Raw genomic sequence first — 22,848 nt, forward strand, 5'->3', positions numbered from 1 at the left:
GTGTTACGAATTATCCCAGTTTCCAGTGACACCACAAGAGTTATAGCAATGCAGAAAACTCAGCACCATGCAAACACAGGCCTCTTACTTCATTTCAGCAAAGGAGTGGCCACTGTCTCAGTGCTTAGTGAAACCAAGTACTACACCTTCCCCAGCGGGACGTGTAGGTGGGGTTCAGCCCTGATGCACTGGGGTTGCCTGGACAAGCACATTGGAGAGCATCTGAGAGCAGACTGTTAGTTACTCAGTTGTAACAAAATGCTGCTTTGGATGTTTCTAGTTTTATGGAACCAGGAATACCAGGAATATGTTTTTTTTCCAAGGATTCTTATAATTCAGTGTTTACAGATTGGGGAAATAAGAAAAAAAAAAAAGAACAAAACTTGAATTTATTGTTCTGCAGAACACCACTCTGTTTCAGAGCTGGAACAAGAGTAAGGCCCTTCACTGCAGAAAAGAACAAAATTGAATTTAGTTTTGGGCCAAACTGTCTGCTTCATTTCTTGTTCTATAGCTGGGTTACGTAATTGTAGCTCATATGGAAGTTTTGATGGCTTCGCTACTATGGGGGCAATTCTGACACTTAGATTCATGCTGAGCCCAATTTGTAAAATTTTCAAATATTAGAAAGAAAACTTTGTAAGTATTCCTGATGACTAAAGAATAGCCCACCCTTGATCATCAGTTTCTGAAGCAACCTGTCCCACTCTGTTTTCAGTTGGTTATAATTAAAGAAAACTTCACAGGTGTGTTGGTTACTACAGCTTGAGCTGAAGGTTTTAACGTGGCTGTGTCTCACTTTTAAAATGGTTTACATCTTGGAAGAAGTGATTAACTGCTTGATATCAAATGTCAAATATACATCCCTCTCTACCTAAAGAAAATATTAATATGTGGAAGCCTGAGCTTCTGCTAAATGAGGCTAAATTGTCATGTGAATCTGCAATAGCTTGCATGTTTGCTCCAGTGGAAATGCCATATAGTCTTGTGGCATTCTGCCATCAGCTGAAATGTAGTACACTGCTATACAGCTGATTGAGTTAGTTGTGTGGAGATGAGCAGCGACACCCACTAACAAAAGCACCCTGCATACCCCTGCATTCCTACCATTTTTATTCCTGCATTTGGTGGACAACTGAATAGAAACAAAAACAGTTCTTCCAAATTAGCATGGAAAATAGTGTGCTAAATAACCAGGCATAAATGAAGGTACCCAATTGCCAGCCTTTTGTCTCTTCACTGATGTGGATTTGTTAAGATTGAAGTGCTTTCATAGAGAAGATGCTGGTGAAAATCCAGCTTCAAGTGTAAAAAATAATGTTGAAAGCACTTTGAGGAAATCTGACTTGCTTCTTTGCTTGTGTTTTGAAATAAATATTTAGTGTAATGGGGCCTAATAAATGCTTAAATTCATAGCTCTTGTTTTCTCTTACTCATTCTATGGATTTTTGTTTGTTTGTTTTGATTTTCCACTTAAATTCTCTTTTGGATAAATGTGACATTTTTTTGCCTTTTAATCAGGTTTATGTACTGGACTGAATGGGGTGGTAAGCCGAAGATTGACAGAGCTGCTATGGATGGGAGTGAGCGGACTACTTTGGTACCAAATGTAGGACGTGCTAACGGCCTAACTATTGATTATGCTAAAAGACGTCTGTACTGGACTGACCTTGATACCAACCTAATAGAGTCATCCAACATGCTAGGTGAGCCCCAGAGCCCTGAGCCATGTGGTGGGGATAGTGCCACTCTTTCACAGTTTGTTAAGGCAAATTATTGCTTGGATAATGCAAAAATACATATCTTAAGACAAAAATAGATTTTTTCAAACTCTCACACCTTTAATATTTGCCTCTACATTTGATGTTTATGCAACAGAGCACTCAGTGAGGCCTCAATTTTCTTGTATGCAATATAGTTGCTCACAAAGTTAAAATTATACAAGCTGTGCATATTTTCAGTTATATGTAGGACAAAGCCGTCAGCTTTTAGTGTTTTGGAGAGTCTTGTGTTGCTGCTCTGAAGAGTGTTGGCAAATATATAGCCAACACTTCATTGTCTGTAGAAAGGTAGAAGGAAAGCCAAGATAACAACAGCTTATTGGATGCTTTTCACTATGTAATTTAATACAATTTGGTTTCTAATCTTTGTTGGTATCCTCAGGGTTCAGGCATTTTTCCCAGTATGCTGAACGCCATGGAGCTTTCCCTGGCCCATACTGGTCACCAGGGAAGTTCTCTCTTACACTAGGGTCTGCATGAGTGTTTTATAAACTGGTCCTTACAGCTAAATGGGAGGTGCAGTATGTTATTCTTTCAGTGTCCCAGAGGTGGTGTACTGGGGTCCTGGGCCCTCTAAGGCTGGCTTAATATCATGTTTTTAACATCTCTGCAGCCACAGGAGTGGAATGCCGTGTTGTATGCCACGTTAGATTAGCGTTGTCACTAACCAATATTTAGCAGGCTGAAAGAGTTCATCTACTTTAAACTACACACTCGCAATAGTGGGTCAAAGTTAGAAAAAGATGAAAACAGAAAAATGCATTACTAGGAATCATATGTAATATAAAAGCTTTTCTTTAGCTGCTCCTGCATTTTGGTGTGCTATTGAGGCTAGCTCAATACTCCACTGTATCCCTTAGAACTGATACATAGAATTAGAATTTCATCTTTCCTGTTCCTGTGGCTGATGATGGCAGGATGCACGACAGCATGTTTCTTCCCTGTGCAAGAAGGAATGACTTCTCTCTTATAATATCCCGCTCATTTTCTTTGAGTAGACACCAGGACACCACATGGTAACGAAGCATCATGTGGTTGAAATCATTCCCTCTCCCCTCGTTCCCCCTCCCTGAACATGCTCTTTAAGGTCTCTTAACCTTGCTGTGGTATACACAGTTAACTTGTTCCTGTCTTGAGTTTCCCACTGTTCCTTCCTGTTAAGACATTTCAGAGACAGATTAGTTTAACTTTGTACACTTCATTTTTCTCATAATACAGTGTAGAATCTTATTCAATTCTGTCTCCATAAGCAGTGGGCAAAGACTCGAACGTGGTGCCAGAGACAACGACCTGGGAATTCAGTGTCAAGATCCCAGATCTCCTTCAGAGAGATCCTGTTTATTCCAAAGAGAAGGCAAAGGACAGGATCTTTCCAATAACCCTGATAGTTTTCAAAACTGAGTTTTTTTTCTGTAGTTAAATATGTTCTGTTCTGTGAATCACAAGCAAGGTTGTTGGCATGTTTCTATGATAGAAAAAGGGCCCTTAGGCTTTAGGATAGTTTTTTGAATATTGCACATTGTTTTATAATTTACTTTTATAATTTTAAAATAGTAACTTTAAAGCAAGTATATTTTAACCTTCCTGTGTGGGGGACATGTCTAACAGTGTACCCAAATAATTCAGCTTTTTCTCTCCCTTCCTTTTTGGAAACAGGCCTTGACCGTGAGATTATCGCTGATGATTTGCCTCACCCATTCGGTTTGACTCAGTATCAGGATTACATTTACTGGACAGACTGGAGCCGGCGCAGCATTGAACGAGCCAACAAGACCAGTGGCCAGAATCGAACTATCATCCAAGCACACTTGGATTATGTTATGGACATCTTGGTCTTCCATTCCTCTAGGCAGGCAGGCTGGAACGAGTGTGCCTCTAGCAATGGTCACTGCTCTCATCTGTGCTTAGCCGTACCCGTTGGTGGTTTTGTGTGTGGGTGCCCAGCTCACTATTCCTTGAACTCTGACAACAGGACTTGCAGTGGTAAGCCATAATGTATGGAAATAAACTTCAGAAGCAGATATCCTTAGTAATGTATACAAGCATTGCACTGGGAAAAAAAAGAAAAGTTTTATTTTTTTACATGAGATGGATAGATTTGCTTTGCTGATAGGCCCAGTTAAAACTAGTTTCTCTTTTAGATGCCGAATATGCGTCTGAAATCTTTATATTCTCCTAGCATCCCTTCCCCCATAGGAAGCAGGGTGTATGTGACCAAATAAAGATGGCAATAAAAATATGTATTTTAAAGTATAAGCTTCTAATAGTAAAATCCTATTGACCTTAAAGTGAAGGTAGGGTATTAAAAGTAAAAAATCTTGCAACAGGCCAGTACCACAGTAAAATACAAAAAAACAGATCTATTGAATCCCTTTCCTGGCCCTATGAGCTAAAGCTGCCTAAGTAGGAATGCTGGAAATACTTTTCGTTTTGTATCTGTCCGCACTTCTCGAGCACTTGTTTGCTTGCTTATTTATTTCTAATCTCACCTGACATAAAGGATATTGGATAGTTTGGTATATACTCTGACTTTTCATAGCCTTTAGGTAGGTCAAGATTTAATTCTGTAGCACTCTTATTTGCTGGTTGATGAGCTGCTGAGGTAGGCTGTGCTTCAGAGCCACTCTCATAGCCCCAAAAGCGTTTCTCCTGCAGCAAAGAGAGGCTCGGCTCCGCTGCCTCCACAGCACTTTGCATTTCTGATCTTGGTGCAGCCAGGCCCCACTTTTCTTTGCTGTTGTGTAGAATATGAACCACAAGGCCCCTCAGGCTGTGTGTAATTAGCTTCTAACCAAATAATTTATCCATCTCTCCATAACTGGCTGCCAGTGAAGCACTCATAATTTTGGCAGCCACTCTGGATGGCTGATTTCCACTGGTGTCATTCAGATTAGTCAGTGGGTTAAGAGATGCATGGTATAGAGAGGCAGATTGTATCTCGTCTGCATTATGCATGAGTAGAGAGCTCCAACTGTTGTTTTAAAGCCAAAAGCGGGGTTGCTTGTTCCATGAATGCCACCTCATGGAATTTTTTGAAAATCATGCCCTTTGGAAAAGTCTGCTTTATCTCCCCCGTGTGTCCCATACTGCTCTTCTCCTTTTTTATTACAAGGGACGCTTGCATGACAACTGGATCTTTGCATTTTAACGTTCTCTCTCCTTTCTGCAAGTTAGAAGCATGGTTGGCACCGCTCTGGTGGTTACTCTGATTTTATAGATGGAGGAATTTGACTTCCAGTGGAGAATAAGTAGCAAAATGATAAAAGATCATGTTTTCTTTTGAAAATGCTCTTGGTAGCAAAGGAACAAGAAAAAAACAGGAATTACATTGCGAAGAAATGGAACTGTTCCCCCACACCATGCAGTTTAGAGTCTTTCAGGAGCCCTTCATCGTTTTCGTTGTGCCACGTTCCAACCTGGTAACTTTCCAGCCTCTCATTTGTACGTAATTGGAAACTTAGGCTTCTCTGCTCATGATTTAATTTTTCTCTTGGCCACTATAATTGGAGCATGAATTGTTTTAACTTTCTCTTGCCTGTTTTACTTGATTATGTATTAGCCTAAGCCCTGTCTAGAGGCCAGTTCCTCCCTTTCTGGATCACGCTGCTCATGTGCGTATAGATTGTTTTAACTGTGGGAAGGACACAGTGCTCTGGCTAGGTCTGGTGTCTCTTCAGACCCACCACATGTCGTGAAGTTTGAATGCAGTGTTCCTCCGGAGATGTGCTTGCTGCACTCCGTTTGCCTTCCAAAAACATAGTGAAAATATGTCAATTGGTAGGGAGAATGATGAAAACGGGGAGGTGATTTCCAAAATCAGTGATGTTTCGGAGATGTGGGAATTCAATGGAAGAGTTTCTGCTGTTTTTTTTTTTTTTTTTTTTTTTTTTTTTTTTTTTTAATAATGAACCATCTATTCAAAGTTGGAAGCCAGTGGCTCTTAGACAGTGAGAGGCTGTTTTGGGGGGGAAAAGAAGAAAGGATATTAGATGCTTATGCCAGTATGTTTGGCTGTATTATTTGTTTTATTCTAAGCTTATTTTTCTTTGCATTTCTCCCTTAGCTGCTTGATAAGAATACTGATGTTTTCTGAATTTACTGTTTTGCTGTATACGTTCAGTATAAACTTTGGTTTGCTTTTATTGTACTTTCTTCTACGATTTAGACCTAAGTAGAAGAAGGCTTAAATTACTGGAGAAATGCTTGGAGGAGAAATACAGGTTTTCCAGAAAGCAAAAATAACTTGCAACTAGGTCTGATTTTTATAGGATGTTAGAATTGAGTGTTTGTTGCCAAGGAAACTTCCCCCCCTTTTTTTTCCAGCAGCCAGAATAAGCATTCAAAGTGTATGCCTAAAATAACAAAGAACGATGATGTTCTCTGGAAGGCTCTTGCTCCGTCTCCTTCCCAAGGTGCTGCCTTACCTGTTTTACAGGCTGGATTAAATGAGAGCAGTGTCCCACTGCTAATCTCTCCAGACCTGAGCTATAGAAAATTGATTATACAAACATCAGGGAGGCAACAAACTGCATTTCTGGCTGCTGGCTCTTGTGCTGTCTTGCACAGCAGTGGTTCCAGGTAGACCATTACTGAAAAAACAGATGTAAAAAGGGGAAATACTTTCACTACCTCATCTGATTTCTGACCCAGTTATGTAATACAGGGATAATTTCTTTTTAACAAGACATTAAGTATACTTGCCTTGTGCACTAACTGTAAGATACAGCTGGTAAATTATGACTGAATGGGGTGGGGAAGTCTTTTTTTTTGCTATTTGATAGTACTTATAAGAAAAAAATTATTCGTCCAGGAAATTTTTGCTGGGCATCTGGAAAGCTGGAGCAGAGCACTGGATTTTTTTTCTGCTTGCAGGTTAGCGTTCCCAGCTGAGTGCCTAGAAGTACTCCAAATAAATCTGAGACTGAATAGCTTTTTCTCCAAAAACCCAGCCTGTACTCACCTAAGACATTTTCCTAGTTGTCATTTCATTCTGGTGTAGGCAGAAAGAGAGTTTGTAGGAACAGGACTGGACCACCCTAATGGCCATCTCTGTTCCCTGTGAGCTCTAAATAAGAAACCAGTGCCGGCTTTTGTTCCACTTTCTCCTCAAGTACAATGTGTTTAGTGAGGTAATTTTGACAGAAGTCTTCATGTTCATTAGTCCTGGGATGCATGAAATTATCTTTGCCAGTTACATCCCCATTCAAACATTTATAGTAAAAAAAGTCATTTGAAAGGCTTTCCAAACTGAAAAGGGGGTTGGTTTTTTTATTTTGTTTTGGGGTTTTTTTGACAAAGGAAGAGGGAGGAAGGGAATGAAATATTAGGTACTGTCTGGTTTTATGTAGTAGCGGTTGTTATTGAACATATGAATACCCAACATTTTTGCTGTATTAACACTTTCCCTCTTCTCCCTATTTTTATCTTTTCTTTCTTTTTTTGACTCATCAAGCTCCTACAACCTTTCTGCTGTTCAGTCAGAAGAACGCAATTAACCGCATGGTGATAGATGAGCAGCAGAGCCCAGATATTATACTCCCTATCCACAGCCTCAGGAATGTTCGAGCCATCGATTATGACCCCCTGGATAAACAGCTGTACTGGATTGATTCTCGGCAGAATATCATCCGCAAGGCACAAGAAGATGGCAGCCAGGTATCCTGCGGGTGATGGAGTTACTAAAAGATGAGCACGGCATGCTTTATACCCAGCAATGAATGGATTGTACATAAAAAATTTAGATGTATGGACTTCCTGTAGATTAGAAGCTGCCAGTTGGCAAAATAAATGGCAGTTGGGAGTTTCTGGAGTAGTAGTCCTCAAGCAGTAATCTGGGAGATGCTGCAGAAAAACGGATATTGAAGACCAAGTCCTACTTAAAGATACTGTTGTCTGCAGTGCTCTACTTGTTCAGTGCTGTCCGTTGGCCAGGGGCTGTTGGAAACCCCTGTGTGAGAGAAGTGAAACAGGGAATGGAAGATTCTTGGGAGAAATGAAGTGTGTCAGGAGACTGAAAGAGGATTTGCAAAAGAGCAGAGTGCAGGAACATTGACTCTGACATGAGGAGCCTGGGACTCTGAGCACATGGCTATCTAAAGCCTCTGAGGTTCTGGTGGGGATGGGAAGAAAAATGTTGTCAACTGTAGAGGCACTGGGTGCAGAGGTTGAAATTAGTGACCAGTAAGTGATGTGACAGGCTCAGGAAAAGGTCTTTAACTCATGAAACTTTATTTATTTATTTATTTATTAACTTTTTTCTGATTCTGCAGAAAAAGTAGAGTGAGGTAGAAGGCAAAAGGGAATACAGGTTTAATGAGGTTGACTGTGAGCAATGACTGCTTATTCCTTTTCCACATTTTAAAATAAGTCTTTTCTTCCTGTATTTTTTGGAATGGGGGAGGAGCGGGAGACTAAGATGGACAACACAGAGGTAGTATGCTCAGTTCAATTTGTAAGAGAGTGTGGTTTCTGGTAGTGGATGTGGTGTTAGTTGGAGCCTGCTGAAATGCCCTTCAGCCTTGACTCTTAATTTAGCAATGGTTTTAGTTTTGGAATATCTAAATAATTTAACACCCAAAACTAGTTGAAGGCACCAGATATTTTTGCCAGCTTCAGCAGAATAAACAAATACAGGACTTTAGGCACACCTTTTTTTAAAGGTGACAAGCCAGAAAAGAAAGTTAGGCAGATTTTCCAATAAAAGGTTTAATATGAGAGGCGAGGGGGTGGGAAGGTGGGGGCTGCACATCTCAAAAGCATCAGGTTTTCCAAAAAGATTAATCTCAGCTGTGTTTTGTAAATTATCAATTCTCTTTAGATTTTTGGAAAAGTTTAGGAAAGGAGGTCTGTTATGTTAATTCAGTTAGGTTCAGCTTTTGCTACAGAGAGACTATGCAGTGTTTTTCTGATAAAAGTGTGTGAACTCCAGAAGTCTGGACCAGTAGAAGAGAAGAACTTTTGAGCAGAAAGGTGTTAGTTGGAAATGTTATAAAGTTACAGACTTATGCTGGTGTCCTTTCTGTCTGTTGGCAGGGTTCCCTTCCCACTTATGATTCATCCGTATATCATTTCCCCCAAGTGTAATGGCAATGATGATGGAGAGGAATGAGGCAAGAATTTCAAGCCCTGTCTGGCCTCACTTTGCCTGTGTTTTTTATCTTTTCTAACATTCAGCTTCAGCTTTGGGAATTACTGATGACATGAGTCCCTCTGATATAGAGAGATAAATGTTCTGAGTTTGGGTCCATCTGAACTGAACTTAGGATGGTCAAGAAAACAGAGGAAACAAAGTTGAACCTGAATCTTCAACGTACAGGCTGTTTTGACTTATTGATCAAACTTGCAAAATCTTGTAAGCTGCAGCCAGCTTGCATGATCTTCATTACCACAAACCATCAGGACTAAGTTTCTATATCTAATCATGGTCTTGAGGGACAAGTGGACCTGGCTGTCTGCTACTTTAGGGTAGTATTTTGGAGGTTTCCTTTTCCTGTGCAGTAGTTTGTTGTGGGGCATCCATAGGAAATAAAATTGCTTACATTAGATGAGATTTAATGCTCTTCTGCGGGTTGTTTTTCATCCTTTCAGAGCCTCACTGTTGTGACAAGTCCAGTTCCCAACCAGAACCTAGACATGCAGCCCTATGACCTGAGCATTGATATCTACAGCCGCTATATCTATTGGACCTGTGAAGCCACTAATGTGATCAATGTGACACGCCTGGATGGGAGACCTATGGGAGTGGTACTCAAAGGAGATCAAGATAGGCCCAGGGCCATTGTGGTGAATCCAGAGAAGGGGTATGTAGCTGAAATGGAGTGATGTGGGGGAAAGCCAGGCTGAAGGTCTTGTGAATCAGATTGTTTTCTTGCTGCTGATTGGTTTCTGTTTGTCAGAATAAAAGCATCTCTGATGTTTGTTAAGCTGTCTTGGTCATGCTGCAAAAATGTGGAAAGACCAAATAAACTTTTATTTTCCTTTTCCAGATACATGTATTTCACCAACCTACAGGAAAGATCTCCTAAAATTGAGAGAGCAGCATTGGATGGAACTGAACGGGAGGTGCTTTTTTTCAGTGGTTTGAGCAAGCCCGTAGCCTTAGCTATTGACAGCCAGCTAGGCAAGTTGTTCTGGGCTGATTCAGACCTGCGGCGAATTGAAAGCAGTGACCTTTCAGGTAGAGTAGCGCTTTAATTCAGTGATTCATTTCTGTGGTGTGGGTGTGGGGGAATGCAGAGAAAGGTGTCTCCTTTTCCTTCCTGCTGTAAACAGTCTGTACTGTGATTCTAATCACTCCTTAAATTCCCAGCCAGGGAATGTGCATGATTCATGCAGCATACCTTTTCAGTCTCATGCCTCTATCTATGATTTGCATTATTAATTGCTGCACATGCTATTTACTTCGATTTCTCATTTCAAGACCTTTGTGCAGTTTCCCAAAGTCATTTCACAGATTCCTGCCCTTTTGGAAAGGGGAAGGGAGAGGGGTTGTTTTTAAAGGCGTTGGTTTTGGTGCAGTAATCTCTCAGAGTAAAATGTTTCCCATTAGTGGAAAAATCTTTTCTGTAGAGTTAAAGCAGTAGATGTGCAGGTCACTTAGGTATCTGTCATTTAGGGTGAAATAATGTGACAGAGCAGATTTAACATCTCACTGTTCTCAAAAGGCAAAACTCCTTCTTCCAGAAGTACCAGAACTGGGTCAAGAGAGGAGGCAAAATCATGCAGTCAGATTGAGAGACAGATTTCTCTAATTTACCCGCTGGATCCAGCAAGTTGCTGGATCAGATCAGCTGTTGCATGTAGCTTCAGCAGTAATTTGCTGTAATACTAGCTGAGTTGGATGTTGCTGCAGGAAGTGACAGAATGGTCTGAGCAAACACATGCCTGTCTGCATTTTGTATCGTTGGGTACACAGCCCCCTCAACAGTGCTGCAAGTGGGGGGCAATGACAGAATTTCTCCTTCCTCTGCAGGTAAGAGTTGTACATGTCCTTGCCCTTCAGCAGAGTGTTATTCTGCTCTCTCTCAGAAACATATATGTACATGCATAAGGACATACAGTGCTCTCCGGGAGCGTGTTTGAAAACTTAGGAAGAATCTGGTAGTTCATAGTAATATGTTTCACTGATGGTATAATACCTTCATTCAGAGTAGCAGCATGTAATCCCTTTGACACCAGTGTTCTTTTTAGCCTTTTATTAGTTAACCTGCAAGGATAAGCTTTTGGAGTGGAAAACGTTCTTTCAGTTTTCCTAGATGGTTGTAACTGAGGCTCAGCAAGATAGTAATTTTCTTCATAATACACACATCACTGGAAGATTCAGGATCCCTAATGAACTGTGACCTCCTAACGCTTTGCTCTTTTAAAGCACAAGGCTTATGCTGCATTTCTGAATTGTTTTGAAAAACCTGATATGGTGGGATGTTCTAGACTGTCCCACATCCAAGATCTGCATGAGCTGACTGAAGGGCAGCAGAGTGCCATACATACTGTGTTTCTCTTCTGCGTCTGTTGTTGGCAAAAAATTAGGACACCAGAGAAGGAGATAGGTGTAAATTCCAATTCAGTCATTTTTAATGATTCTGTTTTAAAAAGAATACAGCTGTTGGATCTCGTGTGTTGTGTAGTAAAAACTCACCATTCTTTACATGAACATGAAGAAAAATCTCTCCAAAACCTTTCTTGCTTTTTGGCTTTTGCACTGCGAATAGATTGCTGTAATTGCCGTGATAGATTGCTAACTGCTGAGATGCATTCCTGTGCTTAGGAATGCTGATTAATAGGCTCTTTTCACTGGCAAAGTAATTTTTCTGCATGTTAGCTTCTTGAAAACATGCACTGTCTCTTGCTTCTGGCTGGTGTAGATGCTACTACCCGTAAAGAGAAGGAGAGGTAAATGCCCTTCATATGATGCAGTTGTTTTCTTCCTCCCTGTCCTTCAGGCATGCAGTTAGGACCCAGTTATGCTGTGCAAATGAGAGATCCTATTGAAGCTAACCAGATTCTTCACATGATTAAGGGGTTGTTTATGAAAAGATGACTGGAATTATCTCCTTACCATGGAAACTATTTGGAAATTAGTTGTTCTGTTCCAGAATAATTAGTGATTTGGAAATGTCTAATGGTTCTGGAATTAAGTCATTTTTATTTGGAACTAGAATGTGCTATGTGTGTGTCCTGATTTTTTATTTGTTTGTTTGTTTGTTTTTAAGCCTTTTTGTAAAAGGTATTGCTGGAAAGAGAATGGTGATGTCAGGGGACAAAGCTCCCCAATCGCATTTCCCTTTCATGTGCAATTCCCAGTAAAAGGGACTAGCGCCCTGATGAGCCAGCTTCAGATTTTATTGTTGGTTCATGGAAAGAGGAATTTCAGTGTCTTGGTTTAGTCAGAAATAGTCAGCTACACTTGGTCACAAATATTCAAAGATGAAGATATTAAGGGACTGAAAGTTTTAAGCACCTGAGCTTTATGGGGAATACTGCAAAATGCCATGCTGATTGACATGGGCATGGCAGAACAGGTCATGTACAGATTCCATTTGGGCAGGTCAAGGTCTTAGTTTAAACTATATCCCTTCCTCTTGTGTCATCTTCACAGATCCTCCTACTCCCTTCTTAGCTTTTCTTCTCAAGATGCAGGTAGCTGTTTCTTGCCTTTTCTCTGTAAGGTGAGTCATGTTCACTGGAGTTAAAAGACCGTTGCAGTCATTTAGTTTGACTTACATCACTCAGTCTATTAATTTCTACATCAGTCTGGGTATAGCCTTCTTGAGAATCCATTAACATCTTTTCCAGATCAGATCATTGTTGTTACTCCAGATTGGTGGGTGAGAGCCCAGTCTAGCTGAGGATTAAAATTTGAATTTCCATGTTTTGCTTTAAATGCTATACCTGCTAAATGTTGGGAAGGTTACTTAATTTCTGAGCTTTTTGTGCCTTTCATATAAAGGAGATAAATTTTTCATAGCTAAATTTATTTATAAATCATAATCACTGGCATACTGTTTATTAAAGTTCTCAACAAGACAAAAACTGATATTGCTTTTAATCAAAATGGAGGAATAGAACCTGCTCAAATTGTAAAATGGTAAAATAGATGCATCTTTCTGTCCCATAAAAGTATCTTGTGTGGGTATGGTAGAGACATGGTATAATTTTTTTGTGGTGTTCAGTTGTACTAGTACATTTTTACAGGACAAAATACAGTAACTTCTTGGAAATTTTATTGTGGATGAACATATGTAAAACTATTGCCTGCTATAGTAAAAGTGAAAATAAGCAAAGCAGTGATCCCAGGTGTCTGAAATACCAGGACTTATATGTAAATTTTCAGACTGTGGCCTAATTTTAGACTTTGTAACATTGTTTCAGCATTTCAAAATTGGAGCAGAATCCCTTATGTTTGTGACCAATTTTATGTTCAGAATCTGATAAACTGAATTGAATATTTGGCTGTTATGACCGTATTATGTCATGTAAAATAAAACACGGATAAAACTCTACTTTTGTGCTCTTAGGTTTTGCATAACATTTTATTTTTGTATATGAGTTATGAACTCTTCACTGTCTTTGGACAATCCCTAATGATAGCTCTAGAACAGATACAGACTGTCTTTTTTGTGTATGTGCAGTGTTAATTGTGAAATCTGGCGATAGCTCTTGACTGTATTTGATGATAGTTAATCTATCATAAAAGTCAGCAAATATTCTTCAGAGGTGTAAGACTAAGTTCTCTTTGCTGGTACTGTTGATTGCTAAAGTAACTAAGGAAAATAAGTCTTCACTAGGAAGAAAGGAGTGTTCCCAGTTTAGCATGGAAAACTTAGTGAAGTGAATGCAGTTGAAATAAAAGAATCTGGGAAGTCAAGTGTTTACCTTAGTCTCATAATTCATGTGAAAAGTACTCACTTCCTTGTCTCCATCAGGATTTTATCCTGTATTGGTTAACTCAAACTAATAATGCATCTTCTTACTCCCCATTGTATGCCAAGACAAAGCAGTTTATTTCTCCAAAAAAAGGACAGAAGAATGAAAAGAAATACTAATTACCATCATATTGATAAAAGACCTGATAGTCTTATGACAGTTGACACCTCCAGTCCAGATGCTTCTAAAATGTAATAAATGTATTTGGAGCATAAAAACCGTCCTCTTGATTAAAGTAGGAAAAAAATTGGTCACCTGGCTGTGAAATGTTGATTTTATATAAGAGGACCCAGGATTGCTTCTGTTTTTGCACTAGGCTACTAGTGCAAAAGTAGTAGAAAAGTGTAGTGGAAAGTAGTGGTATAAGTAGTGTAGACAATGTTTGTGTTAGTATCTAGCTGAGTTAAACCACTCTTTCCCTTCCACAGGTGCTAACCGAATTGTTTTGGAAGACTCTAATATCTTGCAGCCTGTGGGACTAACTGTATTTGAAAACTGGCTGTATTGGATTGACAGGCAACAGCAGATGATTGAAAAGATTGATATGACTGGTCGAGAAGGACGTACGAAGGTCCAAGCTCGTATTGCACAACTCAGTGACATTCACGCTGTTAAAGAACTCAGCATTCAGGAATACAGTAAGTGCAATCCCCATCTGCACAGGAGAGCAGTGCCCGTGGGGCTAGAGGCAGAGAACAGCCGAAGAGAGAGGAAGACTGCTTTTCTTTGCCGCTGATGGCCATCAGCACAGGTCCAAGGGGCCAGCAGTTGGTATCGTTTTGTGTCTGTTGTGCTGCCTGGGTGGAATTAAATTCGTTCACCCAGTGCACTTGGCAATGGATAGGAAATCTATAACAAACACAGCATCACATGTCCCCAAGAGACACCTGGGATTTGAGTGTGTGTATAGGCACAGTGGAAATGCCCTCTTGTCCTTGCTAGAGGATTTTCTGGGTTATGCCTGTGGCACAGTAGTGATGTGAAGTAGCAAAGCTGCCACTAGTAGATGTTTACTCTGTTTAGAAAAGCACAACTCAGGGCCTCTCACTAGCAGTGAAGGCTTCAAAGGGTAGGCCACCCTGGCTGCACAGCCTTGAAGGCAAAGTGAAACGTTTGTTACTTTGTTGTGTTGAAAGTAATGACAAAAGAGCAACATTGCACTGTATAAAGGTAGTGTGTGGTAAACAACCATTTGTGTTGAACAAGTCTGCACTTTTAAAAGTTTTATCTGTACCAGGATATAGCCCCCCCTTTTTTTTTTCTCCTCTGTTCATTGAAATGATTGGGAGCTGGATGTTAAAACAGCAGAGCTGCAGTCATCATGGAAGAAATAGGCCTGGTTAGCAGGCTGTGGTGCATGCCTTGGAGAAATATGTAGAAAAACGTCTGGAGATATTTAAAGCATTAGTGCAGACTACTACTATTTTTTTTTGCTATTAGTCTCAGTAAATGTGTCAGGAGTTCCAAAAGTAGTATGTTGTCCTTATTAAACATTAAAATGAAGAGACATATTTATCTAGAGAATGTTAATTTGAGTTTTGGAGACTGTGAAAGCTTCAGAATTTATAAATTAGAAAAGCTGACTTTTTTTAATGATCTTCGATAGCAAAAATGAAGTACAGAATCCGAGGCATCTTTTTTGATTGTTATTGCTGCTGTTATTGCTGTAGTACTAATTCCACCACACCCAAGAAGCAAGCACTCTGAGTTTTGTTTACTGTTTTAGAAGACCACATGGCACAATTCTCACAGTGTTTCAGATCACAGATAATTATTGATGCGCGTGAAGGAAAAAATATGCTCTCTTTCAGAGCTGCTTCTACTAATGGCTGTCCCCAGTGGAAAGGAAGTCATGAAAGGGAGTCCTGTGAGCCCAAAGAAATCTCTGAAAGGTCTGAAAAGATGTGGAGTTTCTTGTCAGTGAGCTTACCAAGTTTACCGAATGCATTTTGAAAAAGAAAAAGGAAACAACGCCCCAGAATCTCATTTCCTTACCCCCAAGCATCGGACAAATGTGATTGCAATTGTACTAACACTCTGTCTTATTTTTAAAATCACAGGTCAGCATCCTTGTTCTCAAGACAACGGTGGTTGCTCACACATTTGCATTGTGAAAGGTGACGGCACCACACGCTGTTCATGCCCAGTTCACCTTGTTCTGCTGCAGGATGAGTTGTCTTGTGGAGGTAAGTCCTTCCGAGTCTCTGTTTCACAGAGCTCTCTGCTTCTGATTAGGTCTTCATGTGAGCTGTGTGCTCCATCTTTAGGGACAGCTCCCGAGCAGAAAGCATGTGACTGTACCAGATGTTGTAACATGCTTTTATGTGTTTATCTCTTTGACCCCCCCCCCCCAAGCTAAGTCTGTAAGTACTGATAATTAATAAGAGACGAGGAAAATTTCAGTAGCTTAAATAAGGACTTCAATTCACCCTTTCTACTTAAAAGAGCACTGAATTATTTCAGTTTGATTTTCTTTAATTGTATCGTTTTTATTGCTGTTTGTGTTACTCTCTGTGTTCTTCTTTTCCAAATAGTGGTAGCTTCTCGTGTTTGGGGATGTTCCACCATTTGATTATTCTTTGCTTTCCTCCTCAAAATCACCCTGTGTGCCTTTCTGAACTGCAGTCCCAGAAGGAGTAATTTGGGAGAAGTGCAAGTTGTCTCCTCCGTGGTGATACGGCCACTGTAGCCTACGCCCCTGTGGCTCCGAGGGTGGGGATGAAATGAGGGAGAGGAGAGGCACTTTGGTGCTTGGGTCTCTTTGTGCCGCCAGGCTGAATGGATTTATTATGCAATCTTCTCGCCATCAAGGCGACGTGTGGTCTCACAATGGAACAAGAGCTAACATAATCCAGATATTTTCTCAGAGCAAGTTTAGTACCAGGCCAAAAGGGGGGAGGAGGAATGGGGGATATGAGCTTAAAAAAAAGGAGGGGGTGATGAGGGGGAATTCCACACTTACTTACTACATGAGATTAACAGTTACTGTAGTAAATGTTAAATAACAGCTAACAGCTGTGTTGAGATAGTGGAACTTGACTAGATGGAGCAGATTTTTTGTCATTTTAAAACAATTCTGACTGAACAGAGTTTTTGAGGGCACATAACTAGACATTGAGTCACTGTGCATCCATCTGCAGCACATTACATCTTTCTAATGTTTTCTATACAATTATTGTTGAACATTAAAAAGAAAGTGAGCCATCAGTTGTGTATGCAGTCATGCTGCAGGAAAGGGGGAGTAGCAGAAAAGTATGTTGACTTTAAATGACAACCACTGAAGACCTACTGCAGCCTAAAAGAGTGGTGTTACTATGCTGAAATGAGGAGGGAGTAAAAGAATTGTGCTTCGACACCATGCACGTTTCTGTGTCCTGTTATTCTTTGTCCACTGAGAGCCCATTGCCATGAGCCTGCATCAGTCACATGAGGCTCAAGAATGTCTCCAATGACTGCAGAGGGTGCAGGGGGTGGAAGTTATCTTGTGACATGGCACATTCATCAGGCAGCCAAGCTCTTCTTGTCCTTACCTGTCCTGATCTGCTGTTTGTTCACCTTGATTTTTTATTTCTGTCTGTTTGCTTGATTTTTTAAAGAACCACCAACATGCTCCCCTCAGCAGTTCACCTGTTTCACAGGTGAGATTGACTGCATCCCCGTGGCCTGGCGCTGTGACGGTTTCACTGAATGCGAAGACCACAGCGATGAAAAGAACTGCCCCGTGTGCTCAGACGCCCAGTTCCAGTGTGAAAGTGGACAGTGTGTTGACAGTGCCCTCCGGTGCAATGGAGAAGCAAACTGCCAGGACAACTCAGATGAGAAGAACTGCGAAGGTACAGAGGAGCTTTCAAAGTATGACGAGAATAGAGCTGGCCAGGGGAGACTATGGTAGATACTGAAGTTATTGCTGAGGGTAGGATTTGGAAGGATGTGAGGTGGGTTTTGTCACTGGTCCATTGAATGGGAAATAATTTCACAGCTCCATACTTGTGTTTCTGCACCTGTAACATGGAGATAATGCTGAACTCCTGCACAGTGGCTGAAGCTCTGTTTGTGAAAAGTACCATTAAAAGTTTTTTAAGTTTTTAAGCTGTAAAAAACTGTCAACTTTGGAGTGAATTACAAAGTGGAGCAAATCCTTGTCATAGTTGTTTGAATATCTTATACTGAATAAAGGTCTTGGGATTATTTTATCATACCTGAATAAAATGAAGTTAAGGTTATGTGAAAGTGGAAGTGAGAGACAGACAAGATTACTGAAGACCTCTTCCTCCTGTAGACTACAGCAAGAGAGAACATTCAAGCCATGGTTATGGAGGGAAGTGCCATTGCCAACACACTGAGAATTATATTCTTTTAATTTTGGAAAGATCAGGCTATACTGGTAGTCTGAACTATCCCATCACTAAATTAAGTGAAACATCAGCAAATTCTCCCTTCTTTTCCCTACTGCACAAGTAGTAGGGAGTTGTAGGGATGCTTCTTCTGCTTCATCCTTTCGGTACATTTTCTTTCTTTGGAGAGACTGTCTAAGGGTCTAAATCAAAGTTGAATTTCTTTCCAAAGATGTGTTCCAGCTCAAACTAAAACATACAGGCTGGTGCAGAAATCCCTGTGTGATAAACAGGGATCATTAGCCAGATGGGATGCTGACATCTGAAAATATGTTGTGCAAGCTAGCTTTCCAGTTGCCATCCAGTGACCAGATACACTGGAATAGTGGCTGTTTGTCACCCTCAAAGTGGCCCTGTTATTCAGAGCATTCAAGTTGATTACAGATCACAAAAGCCTTTAAGTTTAACTTTTTAATTCAGCTGAAGTCAGAAGTAATTTCTGCATTTACATGAAACAGGAGGCAAAAATATGTGTAAACAGCAGCAGCCAGCACCTTGCCTGCAGCATCTTTTTTCCCAAAGTAGTAGTTTATTTTGTGAGTGTACTGGCAAAGCTCCAGTTTTCTCTTCTGTCTTTCATTTCAGTTTTAAAACATAATGTCAGGTGAAATATATTGTTCCATGATCAAGGAGTTTTCTGGTTTACAGGAAGAGCACAAGGGCATTGAGAAATCACATTTGTCTTTCTTAAGCAATTTTATCTTCATGGCTTGGCAGATTTACTTTTAATAATCTAACTCTTCTCTTATACTACAGTAAATGTTTGGAGCTGGGGTTTCTTATAGTAATTTGGTTTAAAAAAAAAAAAAAAAAAAAAAAACCTTCTGGAATAAGTGCCTGTGGTCTCAGTGGCCTTCTGCTTCTGAGTTATTCTAGCCAAGGTAACTTTACCTGGTGGTGCCCTTATTGTAAACAGGCAATAAGGATGAGGTTCCCACTGCAATACTTTCTCCAGAACTTTGGATCACATTTTTGCATGCTTGGCATGAGGGACCCTTATGTGCCCCTGCCTGCTTCAAGAAATGAAGCTAGCAGTGGACTGAACTCTCCAAGATACTCCTGTTTGTATGCCTTGGTGACTTGTCGTCTTAATCATTTTAAAGAGTAGAAAACTGATACTGAGTCTTGGTGTGGGGGGTGTTTCTCTCTCCAGTGCTTTGTTTAACCGATCAGTTCCGCTGTGCCAGCGGGCAGTGCATTGGGAAAAACAAGAAATGTGATCACAACCTGGACTGCAGTGACAGCTCAGATGAGCAAGGATGCTGTAAGTGTGAAACCTGAGACTAGCGACTTGATTGCAGTATTTGAAATTTGTTTCTTTCTTTCTCAGTGAGTTAGATTTTACTCTACCAAGTGGGCCAAACAATTTGTTTCCAAAATGGATGCTCCTTTTCTTACCTGCTATCATGCACCTGACACACAAGGCAGTGGACTGTGAATAGGAAAAATATCTAGTACTCTTAATGAATCGTCTCAGAGGCAGAGCATGCTTGTAATTTTTCCACTTACATTTTTAAACACTTAAAATAAATAAAAGGCTTGTTTTACTATTATCTGTTTGTATGCTGAGATGGCACAGTGTTAAGAGTTTTTCTAGCAGCATGAGGCTTTCATACAACTGCTTTGCTTCATGGTTTTCTCATCCAGAGAATTAGTAGCAGGTGCTTTTAGAATCAGAGGAGCACACTGTTTACAGAATAAACCTTCTAAAATTTCCTGTGTGTCTTGAAAAGATGTAATTTTCAGTTTGATTTATGATTTGTAACGTGATATCCCCTACATTGAAATCTCCAGGGTTCTGCAAGAAAACCACTGCCTTTAAAATTCCAGCTTTAAAGTTCATTTTCACTGTTCGTGCTTTAAGAGAAATTGTAAATAGGGATATCTCTTCTCATGTTAGAGATCCACATGCCGCAGATGACATGCACATAAACTAACACAACTTAAAAATACAAAGCCAGAGCTGAGCCCCTGATTTTAAGTAGTAACAGGAAATGCTCTCTTATGCTATCAAGTTGTTAGGAGATATTATCACAGACCTCTATAGTTATCTTTATTTTAGCTTGCATGGTTTTTGTTTATATAACAGAGGATGGAAAATTAGCCCACCTGGAGTAAGACTTCAGTTATCACTGTCCTTCTTCCAATATGATCAGAAGTCTGTTTGTTTATCTCTGTAGACTGTGACAGGATGGTTAAAGTGTGGATTTGGTGTTCAGGAAAAAGGAAATGTGTTGAGTAAAAGACTTTCAGTAATGGATAAGATGTAAAACACTGACTAGAACAGGAAAATACTTTAAAGTCTGCTTTTCTTGTCACATTCATGAGGCACAGGCAGGGAGTTATCAGTTACTCCCAGAAATGTCATTACTTGGGATTGGTATTGTAGGGAAAGCCACTCATTTTGACTGTTGAATAATCATACAGGTTCCTCATATGGATGACGCCTCTAAGACTGATGCTCAAATACATCTGTAACCATCCATGTGGGTCAAATGTAGAGCAGGTTAGGTAGTTTTGTAAATACCAGCAGGCCCAGAATTGGTCACCGATGCTTCATCTCTACTGTTCAACATAAATGAATGTTGCAGTCTGAATTATAAATTCCTAAATAATTGAGAAAAGGGAGTGCTGATCTGTTGCACACAGTGATAACCTAGGCGCTTATGTGATTTAGGTCAAACATGAAAAGTAGTTACTCTCTTTAATGACAAGAAGAAGCGTAATTGGAGTCCCCAGCACAGTGCCATCCAGAGTCTTGGCCAAAGGTCCTGTTCACTCAGTTCAAAGGTTAGCCCTGCCTGTCAGCATGCATCAAGTTCCAGACTTGGTTCATCAGATCATCAGACCCCCTGCACATGCACATGCAGCACATATCCTGGTATGAGTGGTTCAAAGTCCTCTGTGCATTTGTGGAGCTCTTCATGTGCACAGGTGGTGCTCATGGCCTTTCAGAGCCTTCAAACAGACCTGTCCCAGTGCCTGTTTGTTCCTGCCACATATTAGTTTGAAAGCTGCCTACAGAAGTAGAGGCTTTCATTTTTCCTCTGTGGAAAGGTGTCACAAAAGCTGATGTTGGTACATGAAGTTGTTAGATTAGCCTCTATAGCATGATTTTTCTTTTTCCTTTCAGATACGACAGAGGAGCCTGCGCCACAGCCCAGCAATACAATAGGCTCCATCATTGGTGTGATCCTTACTGTTTTTGTGGTTGGAGCAATGTACTTCATCTGCCAGAGAGTGCTGTGCCCACGCATGAAGGGCGATGGGGAAACTATGACCAATGATTACGTGGTGCACGGACCAGCCTCTGTGCCTCTTGGTTATGTGCCTCACCCAAGCTCTTTGTCAGGGTCTCTTCCTGGTGAGTAAATGGCATGTACCTTATCCTGCCCTTTGGCACCAAGTAGTTGCAAGCTCAGCATATTGTGCGTGCACGCACAGTAGATATCTGTTCCAGAGGCATAATTCTTGACATCAAGTTTTTGGAAGACTAGAACATGAAGGCTTGTAGCCATCCTTCATTATAATCGTCAGCTGCTGTTTTAGTCATAACCCATGCCGTCTACAAGCACCCAGATACTTAGCTGAATCATAAGCTCAAGTAGATACACATACTATGGGAGTTTTCTTCTTTTCTTACTAAAGAAGCCTCTTTTTGGTCTATTGTAATAGCAACAGCAAAGTGTCATGACAGTACAGAGTAATACAAAAAGAGATTTATATTCATGGAATTTTAGCCAGAATGTAATTACTCTCATCTGATTTGTAGACAGGACTTGTATGCTTGCGGAACTTCTTATAAAGTCTGTAATGATCAGCAACAATTGTGGTCTCAGCTTATTTCATTTGATGATAATGTGCAATACTGCACTTAATTTATATGCATTGCTTCTGTATATAGTGATTGAATATGTACTCTAAACTGTGGCTTTGGATCCAGCAGGTTCCAGTTAGAACATATAGTTTCTGTGTGACCGTTATAGGGTTAAAATAATGCACTAAATTTCTTGGCTTTCTGTAATAAACTGCTTTCATAAGAAGGTCTTTGGGCAGAATTTTCACCATTATTTGGAGCACAGTTGCATGCCTCTCCACTTCCTGCTTGGACTCTCTGCTAGCATGCTTCAGTCCAGTCGCAAAAGCTTACTTACAGGGTGGAAATGAAAGAACAAACCCGTTCTTCTCTTGCACGTATTTCAGTTCCTTAGTTGAGGTGGTCAGAGGCAGTTTTCATGTTTTTTTCTGAGGCATAGAAATAGTGCCCAAATGCCTGTACTCTCAAGTCTTTTCCAGCCATTCAAGTGAAAGGAATCTATTTGTCTTCACACAGCTTTAGTGTAGCCCAGTGCCAAGTCTGTGGCTCAGTAGTTGATAGAGAAAACCAACACATTTATCCACTGATCATCTTCATTCCAGTTCTCCATCAAGGAGTGCTGAATTTGCTCTTAATATCGAAAGGATTAATTTCAGGAGTTATGTGTTTATACTGCTGTTATACTCTAGACTTTTTTTTAACTTTCTTTTCTGTGTTTGCTTCCAAGATTTGAATTTTGACATACATAAATCTTTGTTCTTCTTTAGGGATGTCTCGAGGTAAATCTGTGATCAGCTCCCTCAGCATTATGGGGGGAAGCAGTGGGCCACCCTATGACAGGGCCCATGTCACTGGAGCCTCTTCCAGTAGTTCTTCAAGCACCAAAGGCACTTACTTTCCTCCAGTAAGTCATTCTGTTATCCGTAGACCT

General features: G+C 40.4%; 1 protein-coding gene across 10 annotated transcripts in view; it reads left to right on the forward strand.

The window, feature by feature from the left end:
* Positions 1-22,848, forward strand: part of LRP6 (LDL receptor related protein 6) — a 145,133-nt gene that overhangs the window by 116,611 nt on the left and 5,674 nt on the right. For 8 of the 10 annotated variants that reach the window (XM_067304809.1, XM_067304823.1, XM_067304831.1 and 5 more), the window contains 11 exons: positions 1,522-1,706; positions 3,438-3,764; positions 7,234-7,436; positions 9,369-9,580; positions 9,767-9,957; positions 14,135-14,344; positions 15,767-15,892; positions 17,303-17,539; positions 19,254-19,364; positions 21,234-21,464; positions 22,685-22,821. In XM_067304809.1, the coding sequence (XP_067160910.1) occupies positions 1,522-1,706; positions 3,438-3,764; positions 7,234-7,436; positions 9,369-9,580; positions 9,767-9,957; positions 14,135-14,344; positions 15,767-15,892; positions 17,303-17,539; positions 19,254-19,364; positions 21,234-21,464; positions 22,685-22,821 (2,170 nt within the window). The remainder of the gene's footprint in view (positions 1-1,521; positions 1,707-3,437; positions 3,765-7,233; positions 7,437-9,368; positions 9,581-9,766; positions 9,958-14,134; positions 14,345-15,766; positions 15,893-17,302; positions 17,540-19,253; positions 19,365-21,233; positions 21,465-22,684; positions 22,822-22,848) is intronic. The other 2 variants (XM_067304815.1, XM_067304837.1) reach the window with 2 other exon arrangements.

Source organism: Apteryx mantelli, chromosome 1 (genome assembly GCF_036417845.1).
Source record: "Apteryx mantelli isolate bAptMan1 chromosome 1, bAptMan1.hap1, whole genome shotgun sequence".
NCBI classification, from domain to species: Eukaryota; Metazoa; Chordata; class Aves; order Apterygiformes; family Apterygidae; genus Apteryx; species Apteryx mantelli.